The sequence below is a fragment of the Callorhinchus milii genome, unplaced genomic scaffold (genome assembly GCF_018977255.1).
Source record: "Callorhinchus milii isolate IMCB2004 unplaced genomic scaffold, IMCB_Cmil_1.0 Scaffold3, whole genome shotgun sequence".
Taxonomy (NCBI): domain Eukaryota; kingdom Metazoa; phylum Chordata; class Chondrichthyes; order Chimaeriformes; family Callorhinchidae; genus Callorhinchus; species Callorhinchus milii.
The window spans coordinates 2,578,892-2,601,462 of record NW_024704744.1 but is presented as its reverse complement, the minus strand read 5'-3'; the positions used below and the strand labels follow the sequence as shown (position 1 = coordinate 2,601,462).

The 22,571-nt window shown below is 48.3% G+C and overlaps 1 protein-coding gene across 3 annotated transcripts in view; it reads left to right on the top strand.

Moving 5' to 3' along the window:
- The window catches only part of col12a1a (collagen, type XII, alpha 1a), a 152,836-nt gene that overhangs the window by 60,803 nt on the left and 69,462 nt on the right, over nt 1-22,571 (top strand). For all 3 annotated transcript variants that reach the window (XM_007906341.2, XM_007906339.2, XM_007906340.2), the window contains 17 exons: nt 310-439; nt 1,355-1,494; nt 2,665-2,794; nt 3,524-3,663; nt 3,800-3,932; nt 5,278-5,301; nt 5,895-6,031; nt 7,627-7,756; nt 8,696-8,838; nt 9,715-9,844; nt 12,312-12,454; nt 12,966-13,095; nt 14,211-14,353; nt 14,838-14,967; nt 18,240-18,359; nt 21,290-21,436; nt 21,976-22,092. In XM_007906341.2, coding sequence (XP_007904532.2) covers nt 310-439; nt 1,355-1,494; nt 2,665-2,794; nt 3,524-3,663; nt 3,800-3,932; nt 5,278-5,301; nt 5,895-6,031; nt 7,627-7,756; nt 8,696-8,838; nt 9,715-9,844; nt 12,312-12,454; nt 12,966-13,095; nt 14,211-14,353; nt 14,838-14,967; nt 18,240-18,359; nt 21,290-21,436; nt 21,976-22,092 — 2,167 coding nt within the window. The remainder of the gene's footprint in view (nt 1-309; nt 440-1,354; nt 1,495-2,664; nt 2,795-3,523; nt 3,664-3,799; nt 3,933-5,277; nt 5,302-5,894; nt 6,032-7,626; nt 7,757-8,695; nt 8,839-9,714; nt 9,845-12,311; nt 12,455-12,965; nt 13,096-14,210; nt 14,354-14,837; nt 14,968-18,239; nt 18,360-21,289; nt 21,437-21,975; nt 22,093-22,571) is intronic.

Genomic DNA, 22,571 nt, shown 5'->3' with positions numbered 1-22,571 from the left:
GCTGAATCAGATAGTGTAGATGTATTCAAGAGGAAGCTAGACCTTCACATGAGGGAGCGGGGAATAGAAGGGTGTGGGAGGGAGTAAGGAATGGTTGAAGACTCGGGTGGAGTATAAACAACAACTTGCATTTATATAGCGCTCTCATGCAGGATAGATTCCCAGAGCGCTTAACACTGGCACAGTCGCGTTGGGTTAGTGCTGTAAAGTCTATGTAAATCTAAGTATTGCGCACCGCATTATTCACCCCGAGATAGATGGATGGATGGATAGATGGATGGATGGATGAATTGCTGCTTTCTCTTACAGGTGAAGGTTGGCCCTGAAGAGGCTGATCTACCTCTTACCGAGTTATTGCCTAACACTGAGTACACCGTATCAATCCACACCATGTACGGTGACATCGCTGGAGACCCACTAACCAAACAGGAAGTTACCTGTAAGTGCAGAGTCTGACAGAGCTTCTCTGTTCAGCAAGTTAGGACCACTCTACCTATCAGGGCTTTGGCTTGGTGGGGGGTTAACAGGAGTCGAGTGGGAAGAATCCCTATCCCCATTGACTATCCTCTGCTCTTCAAGGTCCTGACAACAAGCTGGGCTTGCTGGTCCATTATCAGCACTGCCCTGGAGTACTGCAAACCCACAGACTGTGCTTCATCTGGAGATGGAGAGATCAGAGAGTCGGACTGACAAGTGGCAAATGTTTTTAATGTGGAGGGCAGATGTGGAGTGATGAAATTGGGTGGGGGTCGGTGGGGTGAGAGGGAGGGAAAGGGAACACAAACGAAATGTTTTTTGTCTACAGAAGAGGAATGTGAAAGACTATTATAGGCCATCTGATCAAACCCTAGCCTATTAAAAAAATCACTCAAGCTCTTGTACAACTCAGTTATTTTTGGCTCAGTCAGTAGTCCTCTCACTCCTGGGTCGAAAGGATGTGGGTTCAAGCCCCATGTCAGAGACTTCAAGCTGACGGTTTAGATTGACGCTCCAGTACAGTGCTGGTAGGAGTGCTGCACTGTCAAAGGTGCCGTCTTTTAGATGAGATGCTGAAAGCAAGACTGTGTCTACCTGTTCGGGTGGACGTTAAGAGATCCCGTGGCACTTTTGGAAAAGAGAGGGGAGTTTCTCCTGGTAGCCGAGCCAGCAATTTCCCAGATAGAAATGATCAATCACTCCTTGACCGTTTGTGGAATATTGATTGCTATATGCACAAATCGGCTGTTGTATTTGCTGTCAAATGTGCAGTGACCACCCACAATCCTTGATCAAGAGGCACCGACTGAGCCAGGCTGACACCTGTTCCTACCTCTGCTCATGGCTTTTCTCTGTTGTTTTGTTCCGCATCCAACAGTGCCACTGAGTCCACCCAGAAACATCCGATTCTCTGACACCACTCACAGCAGCACCAGAGTGCATTGGGAGCCCGCCCCAGGCAGGGTGCTGAAATACCTGATAAAATACAGAGAAGTGGACGATCCAACCATCAAGGAAGTGAGTATTGTTTGGGGTTGTCCGAGTGTCTGACATGTGCGGAAACCCATCACCGTGCTTATAAATATCCAAACCAAACTGAGAATTTTATGTATCCATCCAAACATGGAAATTGGAATAGAATGGCAAATATCTCTCCTTGTAGGAACGCACCATGGTTACCTTGGTGAGAGCAAAGGTTCGGGGACCCCAGATTGTACGTTATGGTAACTTCTGGAGTAACAGCAACAACAAAATTATATTTGTATAATGCCTTTTACGTCGGGAGGACGTCCCAAGGCGCTGGACAGACAGAGTTTCGGACCCGCGCTAGGGGTAGGGATCGGGGAGGGTGGAGGGCAAGGGGGCAAGCAGCGAGATCGAAAACACGGTCGAAGGGGAGGTTCTTGAGATGGATCTTGAAGGAGGCAAGGGAGGGAGCAAGGCAGAGGGGCTGCGGGATGGAGTTCCAGAGGGTGGGGGGCAGAGTGGCAGAAGACCAATAGTGGTAACCCGGTAAAACCACATACTTGCCATTGAGAGCACTGTCTGGCAAGCTTTCCCGCTGCTTTTCCAACTAAAACCACCCTACCCGTAAGGGCTTTGGCTTGTAGGGTAAACAAAGGCTGAGTGGGAAGAATCCCGACTGATAGTGACTGGTGTGCCCTTCCAATTCCTGCTGATGATCCAGGCTGGCTGTGCTGTCATCAGCAGTGCCCTGGAATACTGCAGATCTATTACTGCCTTGGTATAATCTGAAAGTATTGTTCTGGGTTTACTTCCTCAATTCCATTTTGCACGTTTTACACCTCCGTGTGGTTCCCTCTCAGGTATCTATTTCCAAGGCCCAGGTTTACTTATTTAATCCGCGTGGCTCAGCCCCCTTAACACTGGGCAACATCTTTGTATAAAATACAGTGTCTGTCTGTTAGACTGTCAGAATCTGTCAGTTTGTAACTGTCTATGTCTGATGTTGGTCAATGTTTGTGGCTATGTCTATCTGCATCTGCTTGTATCTGACGGTGACTGTGTCTGTCTGTATCTATGTCTGTGGTTATGTCTGTATCTGTCTAAGTCTCGGTCTGTGTATGTCTGTATCTATGCCTAGGTCTGTGTGCATCTGTCCGTGTCTATCTCTGCGTCAGTGTGTCTCTGAACCAGCACAAACACTGAATTGATTTGAATCCTCAGGTGGAGGTGAATCGTGCGGACACATCTGTCTTGCTGCCCAACCTGCTATCTCAAACGGAATATCAAGTGTACGTTAGTGCGATTTATGATGATGGGCCTTCGGCTCCAGTCGAGGGAAAAGAAAGCACATGTAAGTGATGTTCTTTACTTGACTGAACCTCAATCACAATCTCCCAGACTTGTTTTTTCCCCCTGTAAGCCAGCACATTCGCTCGGGCTCTCAGTCAAAAGGCTGTGAGTCAAGCCCCCACACCAGGACTTTTAGCTCACAGTCCAGGCTGACACTCCAGCAAAGTGCTACATAGTCAGAGTTGCCGTCCTTCAGATAAGACAGTAAACTGAGACCCCCATTTGCCGGTTCAGGTGGACGTTAAAGATTCCATGGCTTTATTCAGAAAGCGAAGGGAGTTTCTCTCTCGCTGTCCTGGCCAACAATCGCCGAAATAAAAAAAATCGGCTGTTCACTTCATGGCCGATTGAGTGACGTTGTTGGGCGCAAATTGGCTGCCAGACATTTTAGTTCCTTCCAACTTCGTTCTCTGGAACTCTGTACTGGAGTCCATCCTCACATCTAAAACCTCCATCATGATTTATCTCATTGACCACCCTTTCGGTCTTAGGTCCCCTCACCAATTCCCCTCCCAGCAGCACCTCTTCCTCTCGAATCGTGCTTATTCTCCCCCTCTCCCTCCCCCTGGCTCGCGTCATACTCCGCCACTGTCAAGAGCTCGGAGACGCTGCATCAAGGGGGCTATATAAATGTAAGCTGTTGTTATTGTTGGTGTGGAATACACAGTAGAACTGTAAGCTGTATTGCACTATTTTGCTGGTTCTGAGCTGTTGCTGTCTCTCTCTTCAGCGGTGGTTCCTGCGCCTATCAACCTGCAATTCTCCGAGGTGGGAACAAAGCAGTTCAGAGTTTCCTGGGAACACGGAGCGCCGGATGTGGCTTTGTACCGACTGGCCTGGACCCCAGTCGGCACGACGGACAAAAAAGAGGTCAGACAAGGGAGGGAGGGGGAGGGAGGGAGGCAGACATTTGCTGTGTCTCAGTGTGGCTCACAGTAGCTCACAGTGGCTCAGTGTGTCTCACAGCGTGTTAGTGTAAGCCTAACCTTGCCCCTGCTCCCGGCAGATGATTCTGAATGGCGATGAAACCAATCAAATGTTGGAGAATCTCACACCTGACACGAGATATGAGGTCTCCCTGACGGCTATCTACCCAGACGAGATGGAGAGTGAGGACCTGATAGATACTCAGAGCACAAGTAAGTCAATGGCGAAGAGTAAAGGGCAATATCAGCTCAGATACCAGGTTATTAACGACTAGAACGGAGTTACCAGGAGAGCAGTTGAGGCCAGGACACTGGGACTCATTTAAAAAGCAGGTTGATGCTGTGACAGGGGGATGGTAGGGTGGGTGTTCTGGAGGGATGAGATCAGATGGACCAAAGGACCTTCTTCATTCGAGCCAGTGTTGTGATCATGTAAACCATCTCTCTCTCTCTCCCCACTGGAACAGGAGAAAGTGAGAGGAGGTAGCTTCTTTCTAAGAACTGCGGAGAAATTAAGACCGTATTCGAGAATTTGGGACAAATGTAAAATTTTAGGGCAGAATCATCTCATGGGTTGGGAGGGTAAGAGGAGTGGGTGGGGGCTCATGTGGATTATAATCACCGGCAATGATTGCTTGCTCCAAATGGGCCATTTCTGTACCCTATCATTCTTTGCAGTTCCGCTTAATTCGAAAACATGGCTACGTGCTGGGAGCAGCTGGAATTATTTTTCCGTCTCCAAGTAACGTTTGCCGGCAGTAATGAAGGAACTTAAGCGATGGAATAATCTCAGGAATTCGCAATTGTAAACCCACTAGTTTTCCACAAACCGCTTGAAATGTTTGCAAAAATGAAAGGAATTGTTTTCTTCCAGAGGGAAGCAGGGGGATTAGTCTCAAAATTAGAACTTAGATGGTCAGAGCTGAGGTCAGGAAGCATTTCTGTGTAAGGATGTGGGAAAGCTTTTCCCCAGAAAACTTTAGAGACAAAATAAATAGGGATATTTAAGACAGAGACAGACAGAGACTTGGGGAGTGGAAGTATTACAGAGTGTGGTGACAGAACGGGGAATTTGGATTATAAGATCAGCCAAAATGTAATAAAATGGTGGAACAGGCTTGATGGGCTGAATGGCCTCTTCCTGTTCCTATTCCTACCTCATGGGCCCCCGTTACCCCGCCTGTTCCCTTCGTTCAGCTTCATGTCCCCCCTGCTCAATCTGGTAATGCCATTGATGAGCCAATTTTGAACCATTCTGCTTCCCCTCTGTGGAACTAACCTCCCTTCCTCGCCCTTCTCCCTCACTCGCACCTTCCCTCCTTCGCTTGCTCCCTCCCTTCTTTTACCCTCCCTCCCTCTGTGAGATGCTTTGAGATGTTCTCTAGACCTGAAAGGCAATGTAAATACTGCATCTTTGTTTTAGCACAAGTAAATAAGCAGCCATCCGAGACATTATCCTATGTGAAGGTTTTACATCAATGATACAAGTTATTGTTGTGAATTATTGTTTACCTATGATCCTCTGACGTTAACCTGATCTGAATGTGTTTTTTTTCAGTGCCAGTTGTATCCGTTGATGAAGGTGAGAGAACGTGCACAGCGACGTGGAGTTAAACAGTGTGTTTGATGTGGGTTGATCACCTCGAAGCACTTCACACAGGAACCAAGGAGAGGAATTGAAGGGGGAGGGGAATTGAAACACGCTGTGTGTGAAGGAGCATGGAAAAAGAGGATTTTTTAACAGGGTTTTATTGGCAGGGGGAGAAGCCATTGGGGGTAGGGATTTGGGGGGAGAGTTCCCAAGGGCTATGACAGGGTTAACGGGGAGAAACTATCTCCGCTGATTGGGGAATCAATAAGTGGAGAACACCGGTATAAGCCGGTCACAGGAAGAGCAAAACGAGAGAGTTTGGGAGAATTCTTTTTTTTAGCAGAGAGTTGTTGTGATGTGGTGAGGGTGGTAGTGCCTCGTAAGGTGTTAATGTCAGTGTTCATTGTGTGTAACGAGAAGCAAGTGGACAGTTATATGAAGGATAGCCTTGAAGGAGTGTGAGGAGAGAGCAGGGCAGTGGGATTGAATGGACAACTTGCTTTGAGAGGGTGCGTGGGTGTGTGGGGGGGGGCTTTGTTGACGGAGGAGTTGTTGTTATTAACCTTTCTTTTCTATCCTTCCAGTTGGACCCCCGCGGAATCTCCAGGTGTACAATGCCACCCCTTACAGCCTGACAGTGAAGTGGGATCCTGCCGTGGGCAGAGTGCTGCGGTACAAGGTCACCTACACCCCGATGTCAGGAGACCCCATCGAGAAAATGGTAACAGCACCCGCCGGGGCCTCGGCCCCCTTCCCTCGGACCCCAAGGTTGAGGGGTCTTTGGATCGTCAAGAGATACTTGAAGAAAGGGAGGCTGGGGGGGTGTGGGAGGGAGGCGGAGGGGGGAAGAGGGAGAGATGCGGTTTCCATTAAAGGTTGAGGGATGCCGTTCACTTTGTGACAGAGATTTCTACATTCCCGACCACTCTGTGTGGAGACGGTTATTTTCTAACGGCGCCTTTGATTCCCTCTGTGATGATTTTAAATCGGAGCCCCTCTCGCGACTGACTGGGTGAACAGTGTAGATAATCTCTCAGTGTTTACCCGATCGATCGTAACCCTTCACAATGGCGAAGTCACCCCTTTAAATCTTCTCAGCTCAGCTGAAGGGCAATTTCAGGACAGATACAACTGTTTATTTATGCAGAGAGGGAATAAACTGGGTTGTGAGTGATTTATGTCATCTCCCTCACTTTTTCCTCTCTTTCTCTCTCTTTCTCTCTCGCTCTCTTTTTGTCACTTTCTTTCTCTCTTTCTTTTTCTCACTCTTTCTCCCCTTTTCTCTCTTTCTCTCGTTTTCCCTTGCACTTTCTCTCTCTATTTCTCCCCTTTACTCGCTTTTCCCTGTCTCTCGTTTTCTTCCCTCTCCCTGTCTCTCTCGCTCTCTTTCCCTCCGTCCTTCCCGAAATGTCAGCAGAATCTGATCGTCACCTCCAAGTCTCTCCTGGCTTCTGGCACAGAGGATACGGGGAGCAGCCTGTGCTGCGGTGGGCAAGCACAGTTCCTCCCTGGCTTCCAGCGATCTTAGATAACCATCTCTGTGCTGTGGCTAACCCCAGCACCGAGAGCATTTGTCAGATTCTTTCTGACTGATACATACTCTCGCTAATGCTCATTGATTCATTTTCTCATGTTTCCCCCACTCACAAGAACCACTTTCCTTTATGAAAAGCAGACTTCACAAGAGGCCGTCTGAAGTGGTTCAGAGGGAGATTGAATCAATGCTTTTAATAGCCAGCTGTCAGCACCATAACTCATACCCATATGTCCGCCCGTGTCTTAACTCCATGCTACCTACAGTGCTGGGCACTGCAACGTGGGCAGGAGTGGGGTGGGTCGGGGGTGCTGCCCAGGTCTTAGAGACAGTGTTGAAGAGAGCATTGAGCATGATCCCCGGTGTTAGAGGAATGAGCTACGAGCAACAATTAGACAAACCAGGGCCATTCAGTCTTGAGAGAAGACGTCATACAGGGACTTTATTAACGTGGCTAAAATTTCAAACGGGATTGAAAAGTAAACCCAGATGCAACAAGTCGAATAACAGGACACAGGTTTAGAGTTGCAAAGGGCAATTTCAGGAATTGAAATGAATTCCAGTACCGTGACCTCAACCACTCTTCCTGGCAATCCTGTTCCAGTCATTGTATCCTAAAGTCTTTTCAATGCCATTTAAGATGTTGCATACCTATGTGATGTTCGCTCTGAGACGTTTTCTCTCGAGGCTGATTGTATCACATATCACCCTCCCCTCACAGTGTTTTTTTTTAGTCTGGACTGTTTCAGTGTTTAATGCTTTGCGTTCACTTTCTGTTAAAGGTCAAGGTTGGGCCAAAACAGCACAGAATTGTGTTAGAGAAGCTGAGCCCAGACACACCCTACTCCATCAGAGTTGCCTCTTCCTATAAAAGAAAGGATGGAGGACACATGACTGGCACGGGCAGAACAAGTACGTCTGTAGTCACTGCTATCTCCTTCCCCCCCCTCCCTCCCTCCAGTTCATTTTGCACACAACAAGGTCAGCCTGGCTCAGTCAGTAGCACTTTCATCTCTTGTAGTCAGAACGTTGTGGGTTTAAGCCTTCCCCCACCACGCTGGGACTTTGAGCTCACACAGTGTAGGCTGAGGCTCTGATACAGTCCTGGGAGGAGTGCTGCATTGCCAGAGGTGCCGTCCTTCAGATGAGATGTTAAACCAGTGATGGCCAACCCTTATGGTAGGCCAACACGGTACATTTTCTTGATTGAATATTTCTTCGATTTATAATAATAATCATCATCCTTATAAACCTGCGTTTGATATAGCTCCTCATCACATCTTCGAAACATCTCAAACTACTTCCTAGAATATACTGCAAGGTGGAGTGACTGTGTATTTTGTGGGCGAAAACGCCATGAATCAAGAAATATCCTACGTGGGACAAAAGTGGGAACACACCAGCAATTGAACACCTAGAATGTTCGGGTGGGGGGTGCAGCATCTTGCTGGCCCCTTGGGCCACCTCTGACCCACGGGCCACAGGTTGTCCACCCCTGGGTTAAACCGAGGTCCTGTCCGTGCCTATTCAGGTGGATGTTAAAATTCCTGTGGCGCTATTGGTAAAAGAGAAGGGAGTTTCTCTTGGTGTCCCTGGCTGACAAGTCCCCCAAAATTAAAATCAGTCACTTCATAGCTGTTTTTGGGACATTGCTGTGTGCAAATTGACTGCTGCAAATTGACTGACCAACAAAAATACACAGTCACTACACTTTACACTATATTCTGCGAAGCACTCTGGGACATCCTTCTAATTAGAAAGTCGCTCCATCAAACATAACCATTATTATTGCAAAGCGAAGGACACTTTCCTGGCTGTGATTTCGTGATTTAATTGAGAGGTTTCTTTCAGAGCCGTTGGCTTCAGTGCGTAACATCAGAGTGTACGATCCGACCACCAGCACCCTGAGCGTGAACTGGGAACCCGCCGAAGGGGTGGTCCGTCAGTACGATGTTTACTACGTCCCAACCACTGGGGGCCCCGCCGAGGAAAAGGTACGTTGAGGCTGGGCTTCTCCTTCGTGTAACGCAACAGTCCGCATCGTGTGTCAGCCTGGCTCAGTGTTAGGGATCTCTCTCGCCTCTGAGTCACAAGCTTGTCGTTTCAAGCCTCACTTCAGGACTTGGAACCACATAGTCTAAGCTGACGCGCCAATGGAGCGTACAGAATGCGTTGCTTTGTCAGAAGTGCTGTCCTTTGGATGAGATGTTAAACTGAGATCCCGTCTGCCTATTCAGGTGGCTGTTAAAGATCTCATGGCATGACTTGAAAAGAGAAGGGAGTTCCTCTCTCCTGGTGTCCTGGCCAACAATCCCCTAAATGAAATTGGTCACTCACTCCATGACTGTTTTGGGCATATTGCTGTGCACAAACTGGCTGCTGTATTTTGTCCACATATACAGTCAATTCACTTTACGTATATCCTGTGAAACTCTTAGAGACGTTGTGACGATGTGATAAGGCGCTGCATCAAATGCAAAAATCATCATCAACCATACAGTGGCCTTCATAAAGGGCAGGGCCTCGAACCGCTTATTTTTGGGCATTTGTGTCTTTGACACACGTGGAAACCTGGGACCTTGTTTAAGAGTTTCCAAACCAAGCTGAGAATTCCACATGTGTGCGCCCGTGTCTGGAATAATAATAATAATAATAATAATATGGAATATATACTCTCTCCTCTAAGGGATAAAGTAGCTAATTCTAGCTGCCAATATTGGAGCAGTGGGGACAAACGACAAGGGAATAGAGGGGTACAGGAGAGGGGAATCGGAGAGATGTGGGGGCTTGTGTGGAGTAGAAACACCAGCAGGGACTGTGCTGTGACCTTCTATGTAATTCTGTGTACTTATTATTCCGGTGATGAACAGGTCACTTTACCAGGTAACACACGCAATGTAGTCCTCAGGAATCTGCTGTCAGACACCCCGTACAAGATCAGTGTGGTGCCTGTGTTCACCGAGGGTGGGGGAGCACGGCGGTCTGCCACTGGACAAACACGTGAGTAACGTGAACACAACGGCGCGCTCTCGCGGAGTCACTAAAATTTACCCCGGTCAGTCCCCCAGTCCTGTCGGGGCGCACTGAGGTACCAGGGAAGGAAGGCTCAGGTTCAGGGGAGCAGAGGGCTGTTTCAAGATGGGCACCGGGAATTATTCCTTCAACATGGGATGAGATTGAAGCCTGTTGACCTGGAGAGGGTGGTTGACACTGTGGGATGTTGAGACTCGCTTGAGAAACAGCTTGATGCTGTAGTGGGAGAAATTTACACTGTTTGCTGTGCACCTGAGGTGGGAGGGTCAAAGAGCTTCATCATGGGACAAGCTGTGAAGGTGAGGAGGGAGTGGTGGAGGGACTTTGGGGATGGAGTCCCAGAGAGTGGGGACAGAACGGCTGAAATCTAATTTTCGGAGGGCATTTCTCTATCCTCTTCCATTGCTCCCCGATGTGTTAAAGCACTGACCTCAGCATTGTGCGTGCTTTACTCCTGTTAATGGCTTTTCAAGCTGTGTGTTTATAATGGAAAAATTGCCGCACTGATACCCATCGAATAGTTAGTTGTTCCACGGCTGTTTGCGATTGATCTCAGTCCACGAATAATTGCTACTGAGACTAATTGGATTCTATCGCAATTCCTGGCTGCACAATGGCATTATCCAAATCTGCACTCTGGGCTATTTTGGATTTGTTGGCAAAGCTGCAAAGGGGGACACCCGCTGAGCGGAGTCCACTTCCTTACTGGTGTGTTGAAGGGTTGTGGGAGAATGAGCAGGGGAATGGAATCCGAGGAGAGAGCTCCAGTGGGGGAGCGAGCCCCAACACAGATATGGTGGTGAAAGAGCACTCTACTGGAGCTCTCCACTCTAATCCCGTTCCTCGCCCTTTCCCCATTGCGTCTACTCATGGGGTGAAGCACCTTCTTCTGCCCTGTTATTTGCATGATTCATTTTAAGTTATAGGTATATAAATCTATCTGCCAAGCAGTGTGTGTACGCGTGCCTGTGTGTGGGTGTATGCGTGTCTCTTTGTGTGTGTGTATATGTGTGTCGCTGTGGGTTTATGTGTGTGTATGTGTGCCTGTTTGTGACTGTGTGTGAATGTGTATGTGTGTCTGTATGTGAAAAGTGCTATACAAATGTAATTTTGTTGTGTGTGTGTCTGTGTGTGTGAGTGTTTCTGTGTATGTGAGTGTGTCTGTATATGTGAGTGTGTCTGTGTATGTATGTATGTATGTATGTGAGTGTGTATTTGTGTATGAGTGTATGTATGTGTGAGTGAGTGTATGTATGTCTGTGTGTCTACGTGTGTGTGTGTGTGTGTGAGTGTGTCTGTGTGTGTGTCTGTGTATGTGTGTCTGTGTATGTGAGTGTGTGTGAGAGTGTGTATGTGAGTGTGTGTGTATGTGTGTGAGTGTCTGTGTATGTGTTGTGAGTGTCTGTGTGTGTGTGAGTGTCTGTGTATGTGTTGAGTGTCTGTGTGTGTGAGTGTGTCTGTGTATGTGAGTGTCTGTGTGTGTGTGTGTGTGTGTGTGAGTGTCTGTGTATGTGTTGTGAGTGTCTGTGTATGTGTGTGTGAGTGTGTCTCTGTGTGTGTGTGTTAGTCTGTGTATGTGTGTGTGTGATTGTCTGTATGTGTGTGAGTGTGTCTGTGTGTGTGTGTGTGTCTGTGTGTGTGTGTGTGTGAGTGTCTGTGTATGTGTGTGTGAGTGTGTTTGTGTATGCGTGTGTGTGAGTGTATGTGTGTGTGTGAGTGTATGTGTGTGTGTGAGTGTATGTGTGTGTGAGTGTATGTGTGTGTGTGAGTGTATGTGTCTGTGTATGCGTGTGAGTGTGTCTGTGTATGCGTGTGAGTGTCTGTGTGTGTGTGTATGCATGTGTGTGTGAGTGTCTGTGTGTGTGTGTGTGAGTGTGTTTGTGTATGCGTGTGTGTGACTGTATGTGTGTGAGTGTATGTGTGTGTGTGAGTGTGTGTGTGTGTGTGAGTGTATGTGTGTGTGTGAGTGTCTGTGTATGCGTGTGAGTGTGTCTGTGTATGCGTGTGTGTGAGTGTATGTGTGTGTGTGAGTGTCTGTGTATGTGTGTGTGAGTGTGTCTGTGTATGGTGTGTGAGTGTGTGTCTGTGTGTGTGTGTGAGTGTATGTGTGTGTGTGAGTGTATGTGTGTGTGTGAGTGTATGTGTGTGTGTGAGTGTCTGTGTGTGTGTGAGTGTGTCTGTGTATGCGTGTGTGTGAGTGTATGTGTGTCTGTGTATGCGTGTGTGTGAGTGTATGTGTGTCTGTGTATGTGTATGTGTGAGTGTCTGTGTATGTGTGAGGGTGCGTGTCTGTGTGAGCGTACCTGAGTGGGTGTGTGGGTATGAGTGTATGTGTAAGTGACTGATTGTGATTGCAGGTGTGTGGAGGGGAGAGAGTGTGTGATAGTTTCTCCCCTCAGGATTTCTCTGACAACTCTTGTATCTGTTTATTCAGTGGTGCGCGGGGCGCCCCGAAACATCCAGGTCTACAACCCGTCCCCCAACAGCCTGAGTGTGCGGTGGATGAGTGCTCCCGGTCCCGTTCAGCAGTACAGAGTGGTCTACGCTCCTCTCACTGGAACCCGGCCTTCAGAATATGTAAGTCATCTCATGCAGCTGCCGTTCTCTCCCGTCCTGTCCCATTCCCTCCCATCACCTCCTCTCCCTTCCCACTCTATCCCATCCCATCCCATCCCAACCCATCCCATCCCATCTCCTCCATCCTTCCCTGTCCCCTCCCGTTTTCCTCCCGTCAGGTCCCATCCCCTTCTGTCCTGCCCGCTCGCATTCCCGACCCATCCACTCCCATTCCGGTTGAGCTTGTAAACCGCTTGAACTGATTTCTCAGGTCCCACTGGGCTAGTTAAGTTTCCTCCCCATTTAACAGCACCAACGCAGAGCCGAGAGCGTCTTGCGTAATGTAAACCATTCTCCTTACAATAATAGATGCATTATTTTTTCACTGATCTGCCTTAAATGAAACACATTCCTGTTTTGTCGACACAATTAGTTATCCTGCAATAAAACAGAGACACTAAATTGGCCGATGTGATTTGTGAGGTATTTATGTCTCTGAGACGCTGACTCGTTGCCATTCTTTCCTCGATAGACTGTGGTGCCTGCAAATACCAATAGCCTGTTGCTAGAGAGGCTCCAGCCAGATACTCCTTACTCCGTCAATGTCATTGCACTCTACGCAGACGGTGAAGGCGGTGAACTCAGCAGCAATGGAAAAACATGTAGGTTAACTGGGGATGGGGCTGGTGGTGGGGAGGGGGGATGGGAGTCATGGATCTGGGGTGTCTGTGTCATCACCACAATAATAATTACAATAATCGTAGAATCTTACAGCACAGAAGGAGGGCATTTGGCCCATTGTGCCTGTACCGGCTCTTTGAAACAGCTTCCAACCAGTCCCGCTCCCCCGCTCGTACCCGAAAGCCCTGGAAACCTTTCCTTTTCAAGTGTATATCCAATTCCCTTTTGAAAGCTACTAGGGAATCTGCTTCCATCGCGGTTTAGAGCACTCACCTCACAAGCAAGGGGACCTGGGTTCGATTCCTGGGCAGGGCACAACATTGGGCAAGTTTCCTTGCTCCAACACGCCTCTGTTGACCAAGCAGTGAGTGGGAACCTGGTTGTTAGTCGATTAGCGGATCGCTTTTCTGGAAATAATAATCCCTTCTAAATAAATAAATAAATAAATAAATTGGTCACTCTCCATAACAGTTTGTGGGACACTGCTCTGCGCAGTTCACTGCCATGTTTTGCCCCCAAACTATACAGTCAATTCACTTTACAGTACATTCTGCAAAGAGCTTTGGGACGTCCTCCTGACGTGAAAAGCGCTACATCAAATGCAAGGACTATTATTATTATTGGCTGCCACGTTTCCTGATGCTTGTCCAGCTGGGACCACCCAGGCATAGAATTATCATTATTTGTGCATTTTTTCCCCAATTTTCCTATTCATATAGTCTAATATTGTGCTAGGGGGTAGAGGGTTGCGGAATGCTACATTGTCAGAGCTGTCGTCCTTCCAATGAGACGTTAAATTGAGGTCCCGTCTGCCTGTTTAGGTGGATATCAAAGATCCCGTAGTGCTATTCGATTAAAAAAGGGTGTTTCTCTTGGTGTCCTGGCTGACAATTCCCTAGATAAAATTGGTTGTTCACTTCATGGCTGTTAGTAGGACATTGCTGTGTACAAATTGCCCCATCGTGTCTGTTCTGGTGCTCGCTCCAGTTCTCTTTGAAGTCTTATGGTCTGCAGTGGATTGGGTGCCGTGTGGCTGTTCATCTATACGGTGAGATGACTTACCCTGTCTCTCCCTCCTCCCCGACCCCAAACACAGTGCCTCGCAGTGGCCCCAGGAACATGCGGGTATATGGACCCACTACCAACAGCCTCAGTGTCAGCTGGGATCACGCAGATGGGCCTGTGCAGCAGTACAGAGTCATATACGCCCCCACAGTCGGAGACCCTATCGAGGAATTCGTGAGTACAGCTTCACAACATATTGGGAAGCGCTCCAGTATGGTGGGTGGGGGGGTAGGGGTGGGTGTGCGGTAAGTAGTGGTAGAAGGGGTCTCAGCCAACTCTCAGCCAATCTGTTTGAGGTCCTGAAAGGAACGTGCTGGAGTTGTAGAGGGTGTGAGCTCGGAGCTTGTGAATTATTGAGAATAGAATGCTGGGGACTTCGGTCAGCTCTGAGGAAAGTGATTGCCTCTGGATTCCCTGCTCTTTCCCCATGGTGTCTGCGCTGGTGCTCGCTCCCCCACTGGAGCTCTCTACTCTAACCCCATTCCCTGCTCTCTCCCCATGGCGTCTGTGCTGGTGCTCGCTCCCCCACTGGAGCTCTCTACTCTAACCCCATTCCCCTGCTCTCTCCCCATGGCGTCGGTGCTGGTGCTCGCTCCCCCACATTTTTCTTACAACGTTCTGCTGCTGGTTTGGTGACTTCCTTCTCTCCGTGTCCCAGATCTTTGTTCCCGGGAGAAGAAACAATGTGGTGCTGCAGCCTCTGGAGACAGACACACCATACCGTATCAGTGTTGTGGCCATGTACGCTGACGGGGACGGGGGACAGCTGACCGGGGACGGACGCACAGGTCAGGCTCTCCTCAATGTTCCCTTATTACCTTCTCACACTCGCACACTTTCTCCCTCCCTCACTTGCTCGTGTCCTCATTCAATCACTCTCTCACTCTTACGCTCACTCACACCGAACACTGACACGCAACAACACATCACATTTGTAGAGCGCCTTTCACGTCAGGAGGATGTCCCAAGGCACTGGACAGTCAGGGATCCACACCCGAGCTGGTGGTTGAGATCAGGAGGTGTGGAGGGTGGGGGTAGGAGCTTGACCAAAGGCACAGTCAAAGAGGAGCTTCAGTCACATAATGACACATTCACACACACGACCACAAACAGACACACTCCCACATACCCACATGCACTTTCACTCGCTTGAGGGTAGCCCGGTGAGGGGAGCGTGTGAGTGGCGTTTGGAAGAGCGGATGGGAGCCTAGGGAGAGGGGAGAGCGTGAGGGGAATCTGGCAAGAGGAACCTGTGAGGGGAACATGGCAAAGGGAGTGGCCGGCACAGACTCGGAAGGGAGAGTCGTTGAACCCGAAGCATGCGGTAAAACAAACAAGAGGATTGGGTTTCTGCAGTGATTGCCTCTGGACTTCCTTAAAGCTTTTTACGTCTGGATCGGGATCATTGGGGAATCCAATACCCCCTCTTTAATGCGTCCTCTGGCAGCGATGATCTGGCCAGGGACAAGGCATGTGCATTTAATTCACTTTACATCTCAGATACTCTTAGCTATTTATGCTGTTTATTACACATCACTTGTAGTATAATCACTTTGACATGTGTTCCTCTTTAACCATTTGTCTCTTAAAAGCCCTTTACCACAAGCGTGTTGCTCAAAGCAGTGTTAAATCAGCACCACGCCACTTAAACCAACTCAAATTTTGAGTGGACGGAAAGAGTTTGAGACTCCGATTGTTTAATGCAGTTGCCTAAAGCGTTGTCAGAGATGTCATCCTCTGGATGAGACATTAAACCGAGCTCCCAGTCTGTGCCCTGTTCAGGTAGATGTCAAAGAGCTCAAGACTCTGTTCGAAAAAGAGAAGGGAGTTTTTTTCCGGTGTTCTGACCGACAATCCCCCAGATGAAAATTGGTCACACACTACAAGGCTGTTTGTGGGACGTTGCTGCGCTCAAATTAGCTGCTTCATTCACCTGCAAATACAGAGTCACTTTACAGTGAACCCTGTGAAGTACTTCCTCCCGACATGAAAGGCTCTGTATCAAATGTAAGGAAATGAGTCACTGCACTCGACAGTATTTTCCAGTGAATGTTTTGAGATGGGATAAGGCGCTATAAAAATGCCAGTTCTTTTACTTCAACCCTATCGTCCTACCGTATCGCACTGAGCTGTTCTTTGATTGAGTTCCCCCTCTTCCCCATTTTCAGGGGAGCCCCATTAACAACCTCCTTCCCCCCAAATTCGGAGAAACCATATTACCCTTCTCTGGGTAACGTGTTACTTCTTGAAGCCTTTGCCATACTTGGTACGAGCCTGAGCTCGACAACAGACAATGGTATGTCGTCAATCTGCTTATATTGTGGGTATACAGTGTGTTACGCTTCTGGGACCCACAATCCAAGTCCAGCTTCCAGTGTGTACCTCGCAGACCTCTTGGTGTCTCCTGGTGCCTGTCGATACCTTTCAATTGTCCCAGCAACCGATGGAAGCCTTTCCGAAGAGGGGCGATTGCCTTGTAGGAAGTGACATCAACCGCGACCCAGAGGCCCTGACCGACAGGCATTTTTATAGCGCGGTGGGCTATGTTTTGTGGAGGCAGAGACAAAAAAAACATTGCCTTATAATGGGTCAGCCCAGAGAACCCAACATACATCTACCCCAGACGCAGCCAGGCCGGTTTCCGTTGATTTATTGCCCTGCAAATCCCATCTATTATTTTTAATTGAAAAGGCCAGAGAAACATGAGTAAAGGGATCTGCTGTGAGCCTCTACTAATCAAGCAAGTTTGTGCTGCGGAGAGCTGGCCCGTAGGCTGGAATGCTGGTGGAGGCCTGGCAGTGTTGTGCGTCAGTAGTTGACTTCTGTGGGTTTAATCAACACAATCCGACTTGGTTACACACACACACAGAGTAGACAGGGGAACATGCGACCTTTCGTAATGCAGCCGTCATGCTAATCAGCACATCGTGTCCGCCAAGGAATGGACAGAATTTCAATCGAAGACTGATTATTTCTCCCGACTGCCACCAACGATAGACAGACAGACAGACAGACAGATAGAAGGAACAATTGTAGAAAGGAAGGAAAGGAAGCAAAGAAAGAAAGAAACAAAGAAAGAACTTGCAATTTTACAGTGCTTTATTGTGTTGCAATGGTTCAATTGCTTTACAATAATTGCTGCTAAGATGCAGTGACAAAGCTAACGACCGCAAACAATTTATGCACAGCAATTTCCCACAAACAGCCGTGAAGCGAGTGACCAATTTTATTTGGGGGATTGTTGGCCAGGACACCGGGAGAGAGAAACAGCCTTCTCTTTTCGAACAGTGCCCAGGAATCTTTAACGTTCACCTGAACGGGCAGATAGGACCTTGATCTCATCTAAAGTACGGCATCTTCAACAATGCAGCACACCCCCCGCCCCCAGCACCGCACTGGAGTGTCAGCCTCGACTGTGAGAGATCAAATACCCCAAAGCAAGGGTTAGATTAAGAAACAGAAAAAGAGAGCACGTGAGAGAGAGATACAGAGTATGAAAGAGATAGAGAGGGGAACAGGGAGAGAACGATGGAGGAGGAGAGAGACAGAGGGAGAAGGACAGGGAGAGAGAGTGCGAGATAGAGAGCAAGAGAGACAGGAGGGGGGGTGGTGGGCAGAGTGGGAAACAGCGAGCGAGATAGAGAGTGCACACCTGAGAGCACGAGGCAGAAAGCGCAAGGCAGAGAATGCAAGAGAGAGAGAGAAAGAGATGGAGGGAAAGAGAAACTGGGCAAGAGAGAAAGAGCGCAACAGAGAGAGAGAGCGCGGGCGGAGATGGAGAGGGAGTGAGGGAAAGAGAGGCCAGACAGGAAAGATATGGAGAGCCCGAGAGAGAGAGAGAAAGAAAGCAGGGGAGAAAGAGAGAGCGGGGGAGAGAGAGGGAACAGAAGCAAATCCATACAGTATAGCGTAAGCGCATGGAGAGAAACACAGAAAGAGCTGTGAGCTTTGAACCCGGGAAGAGGGGGCTTCAGGAGTGTGCGTTGTTGGCTCTGACTTTCTTCTCTTTTTTTCCCCCCCCCCTCCACCTCTCCCCCTCCCCTCATTGCCTGGGAGACAGTGGGTCTGCTAGAGCCCAGTAACCTGCGTGTATCAGACGAATGGTACACTCGATTCCGTGTGTCCTGGGACCCTGCTCCTTTGCCTGTGCTTGGATACAAGTTTATTTACCAGCCAACAGGTAGGTAAACACAAACATCTGTACCACACGTGCAACTTTTTCCTGCCATTAAAGCAGCATTTTATTTCTCTCTCTCTCTCTCTCTCTCTCTCTCTGCCCCGCTATGTTTTTTTGAAGACTGCATAATAAGTCTTTCCGTTACACTTTCCATTTAATAACTGAGTTCCTCACAGTGGGCCGTTTTCCAACGAAATTGTGCAGCTGCGAAGCACTTTTTTTTTTTTTTTTTTTGCTTTCCCCCTCTCTTTGCTCAATTTGTGGGAATCATCGCCCGGAGTTAACCCCTTCAGTGCTTCGCGCGTGCAACAAAAAGAAAAGGTTGCGACCGATGGTTGAGCTGTCATAACGTAGGAACAAGGATTTGCTGAGATTTTTATTCCAATCGTCAGCTGGGTATCTGACACATGTGAAAACCTGTCGCCGTGCTTAAGAGTATCAACTGCCTATGGTTGGGGACGATAATCAGGCTGAGCGGAGAGAGTGGGCTGGTTTTGTACGGTTTGAGGAGGTCACAGAGAAAGATGACCAAAATCTGCCATCAAAGGATGGAATTCCAGAGCGCAGAGGTAGAATGGCTGAAAACAATAGGGCAAAGTGAGTTATTTTAGTTGTTGGGTTCTTTCTACGTAATTGGATCCTCGCCATTAACCAACACAAGAGTTGTACAATCAAGACAGTTTATTCAACAATGTGACAGAAACATACTACCAGAGAAGCAGTCTTGCCTGATCAGGACCAGCACTCGGCTCAGCAACCTGTAGTTCTTACTCTGTGGACCTCAACTTTTCTTTGTGTGTCTGTTGTATTTATACCCAGCTAGTTGGTGTACCCGTGATCTGCTCGTGATGGTACTTTTCCACTAGCCCATGTGCCCTGCTGAGACTAGTTTTCCTCCTTATCTAGCTCCTTGTCCGTACTCCCTGTTCTTCCTCAATCAGTATATTTTCATAACCTTGCATTCCAGTGGTCTCTAGTCAGACTTTCAACCCACACTGTTAGTCTAAGAAAAGGTTAACGTAGTTGGGGAATGGGTGTCGAGGTCGGTGGGGTGTGTTGGGATTGTTAGTGGAAAATCAGGGAAAAGGTTAGGAGGAATCTCTTCACTCAGAGGCTCGTCAGGGTGAGGAATTCACTCGGTGCAGAATTCATCACCACAAGAGGTGACTGAGGGCGAATTAATAGAGTTGTTAGGATATGGAATGTCCTGCAGGGAGCTATGGCCAAGATGAGATCCATATTAGCTTTTAGGAGGGAACTAGATAGATATCTACAAATGAGTAGGGGTCTGGAGGGCTAAAGATCAGGTCAATGGAACTCAACCAAAGGATTGCTCTTTCAAAGAGCCAGCACAGATACGATAGGCCTCCTTCTGAGCAGTTGAGGGATAGAGGGAGAGGACTCAGTAGTCAGGTAGGGTGATTCTAGCTGGACAAGCAGCGAGAAGCTTGCCAGGCAGTTTTAGCTGTTTGGACGCCAGTAATTACCCAACTCACGCTGAGTTCCCCAAGCCATGAATCTCGCCAACTAATACTGCACCTAATACTTTCTGGAATTAAATAAGCAGGATGCGAACATCCAGGGAGGAAGCGCCCATTCTCTTCCAATGAATATTTGAGAAGTTTCCATGTGAAAGCTGCATGGAATTCTCGGTTTGGTTTGGATACTCTTGAGCACGATGATGGGTTTCCGCACATGTCAGACACCCGGCTGCCCAAAAGAAACCTACGATGGGAGTCCGTGTACAGTGCGAGGATGTTGTAAAGTGCAAGAGTGGTTCTGCTTCCGGCATCCATCTGGCAAATGCACAAAGTATCAGCGGTGACCCGAAAATGGAACCGGTGATGGGTTTCCACGTGTCAGACACCTGGCTGACAAAGAAGGCAAACATAAGCACTGTGAGGATGTCCCAAGGCACTTAACAGACCTTAAGCTTGGCACCCGAGCCAAATAACATGGATGAGCTGTAAAACAACAAAGCATTGTGAGGCAAATGGCTTCCCTCCCTCCCCCGTCCCACGACCTCCATGCCCCAACACACACCCTCCTCCTCAACTCCCCCCCCCCCCCCTCCTCCCTCTCGGCAGGTCCCACTGAGGTCAGGGTTTCCCCAGGCTTACTGCCACAGGAAAGGTCTGCAAACTGGAAAGGTTTTTGTTCAGTAGAGAGCTCTGCGGTTACATGTGTGAGGGATGAGATCATGTGTAACTCGTATGTTGGGTGCTCCAAAAGGATAGAGTTCACAACCGCCGGAGCAAAAAAGGCCAGTCAGCCTATCGAACCTGCTCCATCTGTCTGTAAGATCACAGCAGATCTTTTTATCTCATTTGTTCACCTCCCAGATGCTGTCTGTCTCAGTTTGCCCCAGATATTCATCCAGATGGTAGCATGACTATTCTGGGGAGAAGAGATCACAAAGACTGATGGATCTTTTTCATCTGAACCAATCTGGTGATCTTATGATTTCCCCTTTTTCTCAAGTATCCATGCATCTCCTTTTCCTCCCACATTGTCTATCCATCATCCTTTTCAACATCTCGATCTATTCTTGCAATCTCCATCAACCCTACTGTCCCGTCCGCTCCCTCCTCTCAGTGAACATCAGCTGCTTCAAGTCCCCTGCCTAATCTGCGGGGTTAAGCATTCAGAAATTCTACCCCACCCCCCGATCTCTGGAAGTCCATTCCATAGTCCCTCAGCCTCACCTCCTTCTGCCCTCCCTTAAACCCTGCATTAAGACCTATCTTTTCAAATGTCCTGTTGGGTTCCCTTTCATCTTCAGTTCCTTTCTCCCTCAGTTCGCCCACAAAATACACAGTCACTACACTTCACAGTACAATCCTGTGAAACACTTTGAAACGTGAAAGGTGCTGTATCAAATGTAATGATTCTTATTACTATTAAATATTACGCCCACCATCTCTTTTTTTCAGGTGTAGATGAACCAAAGGAGATCTTCGTTGGGGATGTGACGACCTACACGCCACAGAACCTGAAGCCTGGGACAACATATGATGTCAAGGTCTATGCCACGTACGACTCAGGAGACAGTGAACCCCTGGTTGGGCAAGGCACAACATGTGAGTCATCCAGTCAGGGATGTGGGGGGCAAAGGGCAGGTAAATGGGACTGAAAGGATTGCACTTCCAAAAAGCCAGTGCAGACACGATGGGCAAATGGTCATCAACTGTGCTGTAAATTTCTATGGTTCTCTGAACAACACGATACTGCAGGGAAAGTTTGTGGTGTGTTGAGTTGATGATTATCACAAGGACAGGATTTTCATCTTGATATTAAATGGTTGGTACATCTTTTAATCGAGCCTCATGGCGAGGCGAATGGGATTAGAGTAGAGGGCTCCAGTGGGGGAGCGAGCACCAGCACCGACACATGGGGGAAAGGAGAGAGTTCCAGTGGGGGGTATGGGTTAGTGAAGCAGACTCAATGGTGTGGGAGGTGGGGTGGGGAAGGTGGTGGAGAAGGGAACACTTTGATTCAGCAAGATAAGGTGCAATAAAAATGTCTTTCCTCTTGTTTGAATGTTGCTTCAAAGCAGAGGTTAAACATACTGGGATTTATACATTCTTACCCTCCATCTCTCTCTCTTTCTCACACTCAGTGTACCTGAATGTGACGGGTCTGACTACCTACCAAGTGGATTGGGACAGCTTCTGTATCCGGTGGAACCCCCACAGACAGGCCTCATCTTACCGAATCAAGCTGCAACCGGTGGATGGTGAACATTATAAAATTACTCTTATTGTTATTATTATTCTATTATTATTAATTGTGACGTGGGTCAGCCTGGCTCAGTCGGTTGCACTCTCACCTCTGAGTCAGAGGGTTGTGGGTTTACGCCCGACATCAGGACTTGGAATCACGTAGTCTAAGTTGACGCTCCAATGCTATGCTGGGGGGGGGGGAATGTTGAATCGTCAGAGGTGCTGTCCTTCGGATGAGACTTTAAACCAAGGTCCCGTCTGCCTGTCCAGGTGGATGTTAAATATCCATTCGAAAAGAGAAGGGAGTTTCTTCTGGTGTCCTGGGACTAACTGGTCGCTACATTTCGCCCGCAAAATACACAGTCGACCCAGTTCACAGTGTCGCCTGTGAAGTGCCTTGAGATGTCTCATTGACGTGATGTGGTGCTATATAAAATAAAAGGATTATTGCAGGATTATTATATGGGGATTCAGCTTCTCAACAGATCTACCT